At 26.1% G+C, this 15,035-nt stretch overlaps 1 protein-coding gene across 4 annotated transcripts in view; it reads left to right on the top strand.

The window, feature by feature from the left end:
- LOC111691225 overlaps positions 1-15,035 on the top strand; it is a 519,435-nt gene that overhangs the window by 442,079 nt on the left and 62,321 nt on the right. For 3 of the 4 annotated variants that reach the window (XM_046956727.1, XM_046956729.1, XM_046956728.1), the window contains one exon: positions 2,552-3,278. The exons of the other annotated variant lie outside the window; for it this stretch is intronic. In XM_046956727.1, the coding sequence (XP_046812683.1) occupies positions 2,552-2,709 (158 nt within the window). In that variant the 3' untranslated portion in view covers positions 2,710-3,278. Of the gene's footprint in view, positions 1-2,551; positions 3,279-15,035 lie in introns of those variants that run through there. 4 annotated transcript variants of the gene reach the window in all.

Raw genomic sequence — 15,035 nt, 5'->3', positions numbered from 1 at the left:
GGATAAAACTATGTTAAAAATGTCCTTTGAAATTTGCATCCTTTAATATCTATTTAGACGTTTAATATTATATTTTCTGAAATATTATTATTCTGAATTATTAGAACTTGTTCACACTGGGAAACTCTTGTTGAGAAACTTTCGACTTTCGAAATAAATATAAAGAAATGGTTTATATTTATTTCTACCACACACAAAAATCAAAAGTTTCCAAAAAAGTTTCCTAGTGTGAACCAGGTCTAATGGACCAATCCACATAAAATTTGATAGAAAGGTTTTGGCTCGTCAGGGACTAACTTATGTCAAATTTCATTGCCTTATTCGTTTTTTAAGCGAGTAATGAGCGTTAAAGTCACTTTTTGAAGGGGACCTTATATGGGGGGTAGGATCAATTATGGACAGATCCATATAAAATTTGGATTTTGCTTATTTTGGCTAAATTTGGTTAAGTTCTATGGTTTTATTTTATCGTGAGCGTGTTTAACACAGACAGACGGACAGAGCTAAATTGACTTAGAATTCGATAAGGACCGAAAATATATATACTTTGTTGTGTCTCAAATGAATATTTCTTGGTGCTATACACGGAATGACAAAGTTATATATACCCTCTATTACCACAGATGGTGGTGGAAGGTATAATAACACGAAATATTTTACAACTCTTCTTAGTCATTTGAGAATATATTTGGCATAGTAGGATGAGGGAATGAAACACTGTGTGGTTTTGCATCAGCTGGAGTATACATAATATTTAATTATTATATAAGTATTTATTACACATACGCACCATACAATCGTGGTTTAATATAAACCGGAATATTATGTGTACATTTAAAATGTTTGATTCATTTTCATTTAAAAATAAAATGCTGGAACTAGTCTATTACTCCAAATATAAAATTTAATAAAAAAATAAAATGCTTATGCATCTCTATATTGTTATCAAAATTATCCTTGAATAAGAATATTATATACATAAATATTTTGAATAAAATAGATGAAGTTTGCCTTAAGCTTTTGTTTTCTTAAGTATAATATTTCCCCTCCATAGTCTTATGAAAATTATTAATAGGAAACCATCCTGCTTTGTTTGAATTTTCATTTCTTAAACTTTTTCATTCTTACTTGAAGTTATGATTCAATTGTTGAAATTTTTTTTCTCTGCTCTTTATAATGCTCTTGAAATATGAATCGTTCCTGTTTATTATTAAGTATTTCATTATTTATTAAAAGTAAACTAATAAAAGAGTATGTTTCTTAAAACAGGTAAAATGAAAAATTGTTGAAAAAGGCAAATGGATGAATGTGAGTTTGCTATTTATATACACCTTTCGAAGAAAGGATATGATTTTAATAGGGTGTGGCAAAAACTAAATTAAAAATTAATGCTTCAAAAGAATTAATTTCATTAAAGAATTCAGTAGTATAACATAAATTACATTTAATTGGTGTCATGAATATTTGGCTTAGTTTTAGAATCGGATTGTTTTACGATTTCCACCAAAATTGTCATCCAAGTTGTCTTTTAAAGTAAGGAACCTTAAAATGGGTCAACTTTTTTATTTAGTATTGCAGTTATTTCCTATACACTTTTTCCATAAAATATATGTTATTATAGCAAAATAACACTGTAAATAACAAAGGAAAAATATCTATCCATATATAAATGCAAAATGATTTCATTTAAAAAATATTGCAGTGAACTCCGGATGTAATAACTGTTTAAGATAAAAACATCCTACATTATTTGTTTAGCATAGTTATAATCAAGAAATATTTCCCATTCCGTTTCTTTTTATTAAAAATTGTATTCTTAAGTAAAAAAAATGTGTAGATATACAAAAAAGATTCCTGTTTGCATAGCATGACAAATGATATTCAATGAATAGAAAAACCCCAAGAAATTTCTGCAGTATAAACACAAAAAAAAATAAAACAAAACTTAAATAGCAAATTGGTAAATTGCATGTAATTGTACAGGGTTAGAGAAAGAACCATTAATATTGTGGGTGATTTTGTATATATTTATTTGTCTTCGAAAGGAACGGAAATGTATTTATATGCAATGGTAAGAAACATTGAATAAAATAAGGTATAGAACACATTTCCGCCTGCATAGAGATTGTGCACCACTACAATGCCAGAAGCCACAACAATAGATCATGAATTTCATTAAGTAAAAGAAAATTTAAATTACAACAATGCGAAAAGTTGCAATTTAAAGCAAATATTTATTTTAGAAGTGTTCAAAAAATGGACCAAAATTTTTAAGTATTACAAAAAGGAACTGAACTTAAAAGGAAAATCACATATTTTCACTTTTATCGTATAATTTAAAAAGAAAATTAAATCATGTACATAGATTCAAAATCAAATGTGGTTTAATTCAGAAATTTGTTGAAGCCATAGTAATGTTTTTTTTTTACAAGTGTACAGGGTATACACTTGTATGGTACTATGGTAATTCTTTTATATAATAAACTTATAATAATTTGTATCTTTTACCATCAAAATAATCCCTCTTTTAAATATCAATAAAAATTTGCAGGTCCGCGTTATACAGGAATTGAAGTCAATAGTAATTTGTATGTTCGAGGTGTTGTTTGGACATTATTAAAAGAAAAACGTTTTCAAATTGAATCATTTCATGTGATAAAGATATGGATCCATTACGATAATACCGGAGATCTGGGAGATTGTATATGAAGCCCTTCAATCTACTTAATTCGACAGCAAAGCCAAATATTCGCGGCCATAATGCACTGTATATGAGCGTCCATCTGTATATTATATGTTATTAGCTAAAATGTGGCTAAATTATCACTTGTTTGAAACAAAATTGTTCAAGAAATCCCAGATTATGCTGCAATTATGGTAATTTATGTCCATATTTTCTTATAGCAGTTAAATAAGTGATTGGAAAGTATAGTCCTACTTAGTATTGTTAGATTCATCTACTTTCTTTTCAACACATTTCATACTTATAAGATCAGGGTATTTAAAATTGGCTTGTTTTGATGCACTAATCTTTATTAAACCATTTACAAAATTTCAACATTTAAAAGTATAAAGAAAACATTTTCTTAAAATGTATATACCCTCTACCGCCACTGACAGATAGCAAGTCATTACCTAGTTTTTTTCGATATGTCAATTTTTATTGATATACAATTTTTGGAATATGAAGATATAATAAAATGGAAAAAAGCACATAAGTACTGCAAATATAATATAAAATTTAAGAATTTAATATGCCATATAATATATAAATGAATAAATACAGATTTAAAATAAAACTGCTTTTATAAATGATTTTCATAAAAATAATAATATTCCAATAAAAAGCCCAAAAGCTAAAAACATTGAATGAAATAAGTTAAAAAATAAATAAAAATTCAAAAACAGAAATATTTTTTTTTTTTTTTTTTTTTTTTGACTATACATCCATTAACATTTCCATGTAACTGACTGTTTGATAGACATACCCTTTTCATAAAAATTGGTTAAATAAATATTTTGTTTTCGTTGAGTAAATATGTGAATGCATAGTATATGCAATGTATAGTAAGATACAACATCTACAACAATATAGTAAAAGTAAAGCCTTAAGCCATTGCTTAATTTTTTCGGTTTATATAGACCAACAGCAATTTCAACAAATAAACAGTAAAAACAACAACAACAAAATACAAGATATTAAAACTTTGTTTCCAGTTCACAACACATTCATTACAATTGCAATGAAATCCCAAAAAAAAATTATACTTATATAGGGGAATATATGTATGTATGTATATAGTCATGGCCACAAAACACAGATTTTATAGTATATGTTTATACTCTTAATATGAGTGTATATAAGTATGAACATATTTTTCTATTTATTTTTGCTAACACACAGAAAATATATATATATTACATACATATATAAGAAAGGTGGATTTTCTAGCAACATTTTAAATGTTTACCTATTTTTTATGTCATCTTCTTAACATGTTGTTTTCTCTGAATGTAAAAATATTTACTCAAATTTAATGTGACCATCTAAGGTTGAAGCTAAAATTATAATATTGCATTTAATTCATATTTATTCCATCGAAAAATCACACAAGTGTGATGTGCAGAGGTAAAAATTGTAATCTTCATTCGTTTTCTTTAAAACATAATTTTTAAAGTTATTTGTATATGTATTTATATTTTACCCAGTAAAAACTAAAATTTACTTACACAGAATCATTTTAAGTCATTATTTTAACATGGTTATTTTGAAGCTTATATAATTTCGCATTTTATTGATTAGTAATTTCCACAAGTCCTAAAATGCGACATAGTAGACAATGTCTTATGGTACAGCGATATTAAAAAGTGTTTATTGATTTTGGGTTATAAAACTTGTGAAAAAATTACGTTTTTATAGCAACAATAGTTAGTGTTTTATTTAGGTTTTTGTCTTTCCTGAAAGAGTTGTAAAAGTGTTGTTACGCCCTTTGCATGTAAGGTGACGATATGTTGTTGAAAAGTTATTGAAAACTATGATGTTAAATAAGTAATTTATATTGGAAGTCAATACCCATAAGAAAAAACTGTGCCATAGTGTTTCCAATAATTAAGTTGAAAATATTTATAAAACACAAAAAATTTAGCTGATAGTATAACGCAAAATGTGCCGCAAAAGCTCTGAAATTTTGTACCTTAAATATATTGCAAAAGTATATGTTTTATATAAAAATCTCCATTAAATTCTAAGACTATTGATCCAAGTCCACCATAAGTTTGACCGACTGTAAGATTTTCTTTATAACTTCTGGGATTTAAGATATCGTAAAAAAACTTAAGAACACATGTTGTATGCCATCGGAAAGTTCTATTTATTTTCTTTAAAACGAGAAGAAGATATGTCTTCTTTTTTACAACCTAAACTACCACAGTACGGATGTAGTTTAGGTTGTAAATATCGTTACAGCGAACAAATATATAGGATCAACGCATAGCTGAAGATGATCGAATTAAAATTACTTTGTAATTCAACGTATGATATCAACTACAACAGATTTTAAAACAATAGGTAAAATAGGAAAAATTGAGAAAAATTGTGAAAAATTGTAATGAATAATTAAGAATTTTTAACAAAGCGACTTGCTGGTTATGCTTAACATTATATAATTAAAGTTTTCTTTTTTTTAAATAGTTACAAAAGGCCGAAAAATTCTAAGACCAAATTCGGAATCAATAGGAGTTAGTCCTTCAGATAAGTAAACTTTGGTCTCTATTTAAAAATTGCTCAGTCTTTGTAATTAACGCTAACATCAAAAATAGATTTTCTTTGAATTTTTGAAAATTTTGTTTTTAAAAATATTACAAGTGGTCTCATTTAAAACGTTTTGTACCATCAATATCTTCAGAAAAAGGAAATGATATGAAATTTTTTGTATTGGTTTTCTTGCTGCTATTCTATTATTTCAGCTGTCAGTATCGTAAAATAAAAGCAAACAAAAAACACATCGTTTATTCTATGGCGTAAACAGCAGTGTTATGCTATTTCATCGTACTTCTAGAGCTACAGGTGCATTATAATAATCATACTTTTCGATTAATGCAAAAGTGTCTTAAGTTAAAAAAAAAACAAAAACAATGTTACAAAATATATTAGTTTAAAAATGTTGCTTTTGTATTATTTCCTTAATATGTTCAAGAAACAAGATCTTGATTTAAAATTTTCAGTTAGGTCACACTTGAAGTAAGCGAGTGCTATATATGTATATTTAAAGCATGAATATGTGTAACAAGAACGTTAAAATATCTAAAAATTACTATGTTCATGCATTATATATGTAAGTATGTATCTACATTAGAGTATCCCGAGGACAAATATTTTGTAGTTACATCTCAAAACAAACAATACATACTACAGTACTTGTATATGAGAGGAAAAAAGTATCCTTTATTCCCAGTCTAAAAATCCAGTTCTCAGTATAATATGCCAAAAAAAAGTTCTTCAATTTCTCTTCTATTAAAAAGCGTCATAATTGTATATACTTTGTTTGAACTTATTAAAATGAAATTATTTATAAATTATTATCCCCTCATATGTATGTCATTTTGTGGACCAAAGATGCTTAAAACAAAAATGTATTTTTTTTTTTCAAAAATTTTAAAGACTTGCAACTTTATAAATTTCCAATAAAGCTATTCCTCGGGATTCTCTTATGTACAATATTCCTGCACTTTATTTGTATTAGTTTGTGTGTTTGCCTGTATTGCAAATGCATGTTCTACTAATATGTACCTTAACTTTCATTATGTGTTTACTTTCATACAAACTAACATTTGCAGCTTACTGAGGTAAGCTCAAAAATTTTTTAAACATTAAATAACTAATTCTGAAAATCTCTAAAAGATAAAAACTTTATTTAAAAAAATTAAGTTGCCAGTATAAAAAATACAAAAAAAAGTATTTCTTTCTAAGAAACTTCTAAGTCTATCCTCCTATATACAAATTTAAAAAAACATACAACTTTTAACAGTTAGTTGTAGAAATTCTATCTTTTCAGATACTTTTTTCACTTTCTGTTCATTCTTTTAACAACATATCAACAGTCACTATCATCAGATGGCAGTGCTAAAAGCAATAGGTTGTTGTTATTGTTGTTCTACTAATGATGTTGTATTTTTTTACTATAGACCTTGCTTTCAAGTTAACCTTAAGGCAACTAAATGATTTTATCAAATAAACTAAATGAACAAAACTAAACTGAAAAAAATGTTTCAAGCACAAAAAAAAATAACATAAATTTCTTGAGGAAACGAGTATTCATGCATGTACAAAATAATTAAATTTTAAACTAAAGATTTTTTAACTATAACAAACTTTTTTTCTGCTGACATTTCAATAAGAAAATTTAATTTGAAACTTGAAAGATTTTTTCTTTTGTCAATTGCCAAAAAATAAGTATTAAAATAAAAACTTTATTGAAAACTCTAAATGAAAATGTTCAAAAAAAAAAATAAATTGTTACAAAAATCATTCGTTATGAAGTGTGAATTGTAAATTTCCAATAGTAAATAAGAAGTAATAGGATTGTTGTCAGATCACAGCTTGCTTTCCTTAACGTTATTTCCTGCTACACATAACAATCAAGGATTCAAATCACATTTATCTAAATTTTAATTTGTTTTCTTTTACATTTTTCAAAATTTAAAATTTTAAATGAATCATATTAATGTTTTCATAAATTTAAATTACTTCATATTTCATACATTATCATTTATTTACTCTTTTTTGTAACATTTATTACAATTTACCAACTACATTTTTCTTAAATGGTTTCCTTTGCTATTTTCCTAAGCGGTTTTTTTCTAAGGAAAGTAATAGGAAAAAATTCTACTTTGAAATCAATATAAATTCTAGCAATGAGTTGCTTTTTATTGCATTCTTTCTCGCTTCATTACAAATTGAAAAGTACGGTTGTTCAAGGCATTACTAGGAAAATTCTTATTTTGTATTTTCTTTGTGCAGAAATAAATAAATAAAAAAGTAAGTAAATATAATATAAAATAAACAAATAGTTTTTTCAATGTTCTCTGGTTTTGATTCGTTTTCAATATAAATTACTCAATACTTAGCAGAGGGTAGCAAACTGTTTATAAAAGTGCAAAATTCAGTTGAAACTATTTATTTTTAAAAGTAAAAAGTTTTTTTAATACAATTAAAATTAAAAATTTTTTATAAAATATTTTTTATTTTTCAAAGAATTAAGACGCATATGTGTAAATTATAATAATTATATATTAATAATCTCATCATCAATATTGAGTATAAGTGTTATAATGAAATACATATTAAACATACGCCTTATGCTTGAATTACTCAATTTATATGTATAAGAACTGCAAAACATATTTTTAAGCATTCAAAATTTTATATTTGTTGATTTTTTTTATATTATTTAGTCCTCTGACACTTGCGAAATTGTAAAATTTTCTCTCGAAATATATACCAAAATTATTAAAAAAAAAAAACTCTGACACCGAACTAAAACAACAAAATGATTCTATATCACTGAAAGTACATTATCTATTACTCTATATGTACAGCAAAGTTTAAACACCAAAAGTATTTGAAGTAAAAACAAGTCATAATGTATAGTCGGTTATGGCCGACGATATGCTACCCTACATCAATGTGCATGTTAAGAATAAAGCATTGAAACAGTTTTTACCTTAATTCCGAAATATTTTCACAATTCGTTGACAAAAAAGTTATTTTATGAAAAAAATGTACCATATACTATATATATTAGGACAAAGAAAAATATACTTAAAAATGTTTAAGGAGGAACTTACGTTAACAATCAAGTTTTTAATGAAAAATTTTATCATAATTCTAGTGTTTTTAAATGCATAATTAATCTTTAAGGTTATGGTCTAATAAGGGGCGATTCTTACAAAAATACGTAGTATTATTTCAACTTATATAAAATGAAAATTTTCTAATGTTTCTAAATATACTTGAGCATATAACATAGTTATGGGCTTACAAGACCTATTTAGGGTGTATAGTTATATGGGATGTAGGAGAACTAATGAACTGACTTTAATTACTTTTAATAGGCTGAGTAAAAAAAAAGAAACGTTTGAGGCGAATTTTATAAAATTATCTAGAAAATCTCAACCTGTAGTCTAACGCACAAACAGACAGGCATTGACTTCTATTTCTATGTGTTACATACATCAGCACAAACCTAATATACCAACATCACTTTAGTTGGTATGTTATAAATACTTACTATAGTAGATCTCAAAGGAAATAAAAATAAAAAAAAACAAATCTTAAAAAAGTAAAAAAGAGGAAAAGCAAAAAAAATATTTAAAAAGTTTCTGATATTTTAGATACTCTTTAGTATGTTGTATAATGTTATACATTACTATCTCCGTTTGTAATATAGAGCACAAATAAATGAAAAATAAAATACCAAAAACTGAACTAGAACTGAACTAGAACTGAACTAGAACTGAACTAGAACTGAACTAGAACTGAACTAGAACTGAACTAGAACTGAACTAGAACTGAACTAGAACTGAACTAGAACTGAACTAGAACTGAACTAGAACTAGAACTGAACTAGAACTAGAACTGAACTAGAACTAGAACTAGAACTGAACTAGTGGATATCTTATAAGGGCCTGTTTGTAGCACACTTTACAATTTATATTGTCATAAAATTTTAATTTCTAAAATTTTGTGAAGATATCGACATTACGACGGAAGTTATTAACAAAAAACCAAATTTCCGGGAATATGTACTTTTGTATGGGAGGTATGGAGGTGAAATTGCGGACCGATTTTACGCAGAGATTAAGCCCTTGTGTGGAAACGAATGTGTGCTGATTTTTATGGAATTATCTTGCATAGTTTATGAGAAAATTACATCAGGATGTGTAAAAAATGCTTATTTTTTCGAGGTTGTTTCAAATTTTGATTCATAACTTTTCCCGATGTGAACCGATTTTGCCAATTTTCAATGCCAAACAACTTAGGAAAACAAAGAACATTTTAGGTGAATTTGGTTAAATTCTATTGCTTTGTTTTATCGTGAGCGTGTTTTACACAGACAGACGGACATAGCTAGACCGACTCAGAATTTGATAAGGACCCAAAATATATATACTTTGTTGGGTCTCAGATGAATATTTCTTGGTGTTACACAAGGAATGACAAAGTTGTATATACCCTCTATCACCACTGATGGTGGTGGAGGGTATAAAAACGAATTCTATATACATATATGTATTTTAAATACATAGATGCAATTGTATTATTGTGAAAAAAATTGACTTAGACCATTATTATAATTACCGACACAAATATAATTTTTAGCATAAAGCATTATATATTGCACAATAAACAATATACGTAACAATAGCAAAACAACATTAACAAATAAAATACTTTAGCTTGAACAGTACAAAAAAAAAAAAAAAACAAATAACTACAATAATGTTGAAGTCATTCCTTTCTACTTTGAGATTCTTTATTCCATTTAGAACGTTTTTTATCTTTTTATTTTTATGTATTTTGTTCTTTCATTTTTTATCGCTTTGTTGTAGGTTGCATTTAGGAAAATATTTTCTTTAGAAAAAGTAAAAGTTTACATCCTTTTACCCATGATCTTTCCAATCTCAAGAGAGAGAATTGGCACGAAATGTTTAGTTGCAAACTACGAACCTAGTGCACTTGATTTCAATAAAATTTAAAACTCAAGGTGGAAATAGTGCTTATGTATATAGATGCATTTTATATATATGACTGTTGTTGTTAATGTCTAAGTTAAGGCTTATACTTAGTGGTTGGTATTTGACAGTGGTGTGAAATACTGCCTAATGACATTGAAAAAGCTTTCATCAATTTATATTATAATATTTAATCAGTAATTCAAAAATAATAAATATCGAATTCATTTCAACGTGACATAATTACAAGGGTCTTATTTATAAATTTTTATCAAAGGTTTATAAAATCTTCTATAAACCTTTTTTAAAAGTTTATAGATAAGGTAGTTCAAAACTTTATTCACTTTTAAAAATATTTAATATTTATTTAATATTTTCAAAATTAGAAAATTTTTCTTGAAAAAAATTTCAAGTTTTTAAAACTCTTAAAGCCTTTCATATAAGTAGATTTATTTTCAATAAATGAAATGTTTACATTATCTTCATAGATACTTATCTGGAATATAAGTAGATTTTATTTTAAATTTTTTTTGTTTCAATCCCCTGTGCTTTTATTCAATGTTGTATCCCAAATATGTAATACATATTATATGTTTAGATATTAGGGCGATAGTTGAATTCTTAAAATAATTTTTCAGTAATATAATATATATTTATTTTTAAATTTGCAATATAATGCATAATTTAATTACTTGATATAAAACTTAATTTTCACAAAGCAATTATTTTGATATGAAAATACTATAAAAATTGTTGGTACCGCCTACTATACACATACTGTATTTAAAGTTGCAGATAACACTTATAGGAACAAGAGCCTTTGAAATACAAATGTTAAGAAAGTTTAACGTTTACTTTGTTAGATAACAAAACTTTGTGTTGCGTTAGTAAAAGAAACATTTTACTAAAAGTAAATCCCCTAATGAGGAAGGAAGCCTCATATGCAAGAATTGCTTAATGCTAAAAAGAACTTTATTCTCATATACAAAAAGGGCTTCTTTAAAAAAAGAACAAGGATTCGGCTAAAATTCTAATTAGCATAAACGTTTTTGATTTAAACAATAGAATAAAAACTGATATACAAAGTAGCAGCAAAAGGGGAAATAATCGGTTTCAATTAAAGTTTTTATTTTCATTTTTTGTTATATACACATTTAGTTCAGGAATTAGTAGTGAAATATAGAAAGAAAAATTGATTTTGCGATGTCGATGTCTCTGCTTTGGGGGACCTAGAAGAAACACTAAAGCCTAATTATCAAATAAAAGATGAATCAAGGAAAAAGATGATCCTAATTACCATCAATTAGGGGAAATTAAAATTTCACTTAGATTATTATTGAGGAAAATAATTATGACTTATTAAATTACTAACTTACTAACTTACTAACTTACTAACTTACTAACTTACTAACTTACTAACTTACTAACTTACTAACTTACTAACTTACTAACTTACTAACTTACTAACTTACTAACTTACTAACTTACTAACTTACTAACTTACTAACTTACTAACTTACTAACTTACTAACTTACTAACTTACTAACTTACTAACTTACTAACTTACTAACTTACTAACTTACTAACTTACTAACTTACTAACTTATTAACTTATTAATTTACTAGCTTACCAACTTACTAACTTACTTGTTAATCAAGTACTTTTCAAAAAGTGACCTAACAAAAAGTTTCCAGTAGAATACCATCCTTAGACTGCAATTGATTTAAGTTTTATTTATTCCTTAAAATGAAATAAAACCAAATATTTAATTTTTAAATGCATGCGCTGCCAATTTCTTGCATGTGTTTCACATTGATACCAGTTTTTTTAATAAAGATTCCTTTTTCGCATTATACAACGATTTTCTCTACACAGCCGTGTTATTACTTTTGTGAGAGATCTTAGTTTGTCTTAACAAATATATATTTCACCTGCTTAAAAGCATTTTCTACTATTTCTTGCAATTTCATTCCACTTTTTCCTTCCATTGCTAAATTTATTTGTAAATTCTGTTTTTTTTTTTTTGCATTTTCCTCTTTTAATGTTTATACTTTAAAGTATGTATTTATTTTCAAGTTTTATTTAAAATTTATTGCTGCACTTTGTGCAGTTTGATGTGATTGTGTTCATTTCAGATGTGCGTGCGTATCAGTTTGTTGTGCAACATTTTTGAGAAACTTTTGGTTTTAAGTGCATTTTTTCTGGCAAAAGTTGAACATTGCCAAATTTTCTTTTAGTTTGATTTTTTTTTCAACGACGACTATCTGTTGTAAATCTAATGCAACAGTTGTGTTTTGTTAAAAAGCATGACAATATATACATTAATGCATTTTATTTCCATTTAGTTTTTTTGCTTTATTTTGAATCTTAACTGCTAGTGAAAAAGCAAGTATGTTCTTGTTGTAGCCATGATTTATGTTATTTCTGTATAGTTGTGGTATTGTGAAATTGTTTTCCGACATGTAATTGCCGACAAATTACATGATTCTCAAAAATGTTTTAAAATATATTAAGTTCGTGTTTAAAACAATTTTTACACTAAACGGTAGAAATGAACACAAGATCAGAAAAAAACATTGTACGTTACTCCGTATCTTTTAAAACTTTTATTGTCTATACCAAAAATAGCACAGGGTATATGTAATAAACAGAATAATAAATTATTTATAAGAAAACATTTAAATGTTTTAAATGCACATATAGATACATATAAAAATTTTTAATTGAATTTTAAGAAGTAAATCTCGAACTGATAATGGCAACTTACCTTTTTTCATATATTGTGTTCAACAGATATTTGGTTTTACTCAGTTCATTTATAGTATTTTTGAAATAAATGAAATGTAAATATTTATTCATATAAGTATATATTTTATTTATTATGCTGTACTTTTATAAATCTTCAAAAAAAGTTTGCTAAATGTTTTTTTTATTCAATCGAAAACAATTTGTAAAGAACTAAAACTTTTTATTGACACTTTAAGATTATCAAATTGTTCAAAAACGATTTCATTATTTAGTTGGCAATATCATAATAGTTAAACAAAAAACAAAAGACATTATAGACCACATTATACCCTACAATTATGAGTCCATCTAAACTGGTTTTCGCTCAGCTTAGAACTTAAACAAATATCTACTTAAAATGTACATTGAAAAGATATGAGTCAAAAGCTAATTATATTATTATAAACTGACTTTTGATCTCATTATATTAACCCGGCAAGTTCATTGGAGGAAAGTACTCACCACACATTTTTATAAATATAAATTTAAATAAGTCACACTTTTCAGTACAATCCGACTACATTATACAGAATGTGGCTAGTAATGACTTACAAATAATATATTATGTAAGTACTTACTTTTTAGACTTGATATATTTTCGAACTTTGTTCTTCATGATAATTTATTGGTGAAAACTAAAAGTGGATTACATATTTGCTGGCGATCGTAGTAAGCAATTATCTTACTCCCAAATTTTTAAGCAAGAGTAGTTTTAGTAGGTTTGTTTCTAACTTTATTGTTTTGGGTACGTTAATAACGAAATTGTTATATTTTACAAAAAGTTTGGCGGTAAGGAAACGAACCTGCAATCTCGTAACTCATTATTATGCATTAAAAAAATCATTTTTATAATTACTAGTTTATATGTAAGACAGCTAAAACCCATTAATATATATATTCTGACTTCTTACTATATCCAGTCTCCTTACTATATCCGTCAGTCTGTCTGTTAAAAACATTAATATAGTTTAAACGAGTCGAGTGTTGAGTATTTCCAGTTAATATAAAATAATAATCTAGTCCCCATGTAAGTTCCTGTAGTTTAAACATTCATTAAATTTGAAATATTTTACCAAATTCGTGTTATTTTTTTTCAAATATAACAAAATTAAGCGTATTTAAAGTTATGTTCTACTTTTCTTTGTCACTATCCTTAATAATATAAAATAATTTTACCTCTTTGCCATCATGATTCATATCCTACTGGGTATTACAACACGATAAACAATTTTAACTCATACAAACATTAGTAGTCTGAGAATTACCAAATACCATTAGTGATACCACAAAATAAATAAAAATTAAATTGTGAAAAAAATAAAAATGCATGTACATAAGGGTGTCCCATCGAGCACTCTCATACGATGAGCATTAATGTACTAAACACGAAATAAAAATTTTTTTAACGTTCTCATTGAAAACATACATATGTAGATCTCAGTACAATATGTTTATTAAACAAATATTTAAAATGGATCTCAAAAACTGTGTAATTTTCAGGTTATCGCGAGAAAAATAAATAAAATTTTAGTGGAATAAAAAGAAATTTTTAAATTATTTTTGCTGTTGAATTCTTAAAAAATAACTGGTTTTCAGGACGCTCTAATGAACATATATGTGCTAAACATTTCTGAAAAAATCTAATTGAAAAATAAGTTATTTTGCTCATGCCAATTCTACAAAAAAAAAAACAAAAATAATAATATATTGCACTTATACATACTTACATCCTCACTCTCAAAAGATTCGTTTGAAATCTTGGTTTGTTCATTTTGTTTGTGTTTTCATTCAGACTGTGGTATCTGTTTTTTCATCTTTTTATGCCACATAAACTTGTTTTCTCATGCTTTATTTTTAGATGTTACAAACTACATCGAATCCATCCAACTCTAATGGCAGTTTGCATTTTTTTAGTTTTGTTATACTTCATATGAAGTTAAATAAACCATGGAATACATTTTCACATATACATATGTATGTACCTAAAAACATATGTACTGTCCGGTGACAATA

This window comes from Lucilia cuprina, chromosome 2 (assembly GCF_022045245.1).
Source record: "Lucilia cuprina isolate Lc7/37 chromosome 2, ASM2204524v1, whole genome shotgun sequence".
Classification (NCBI taxonomy): domain Eukaryota; kingdom Metazoa; phylum Arthropoda; class Insecta; order Diptera; family Calliphoridae; genus Lucilia; species Lucilia cuprina.
The sequence above is the reverse complement of the archived record's forward strand: the minus strand, read 5'-3'. Positions and strand labels throughout refer to the sequence as shown.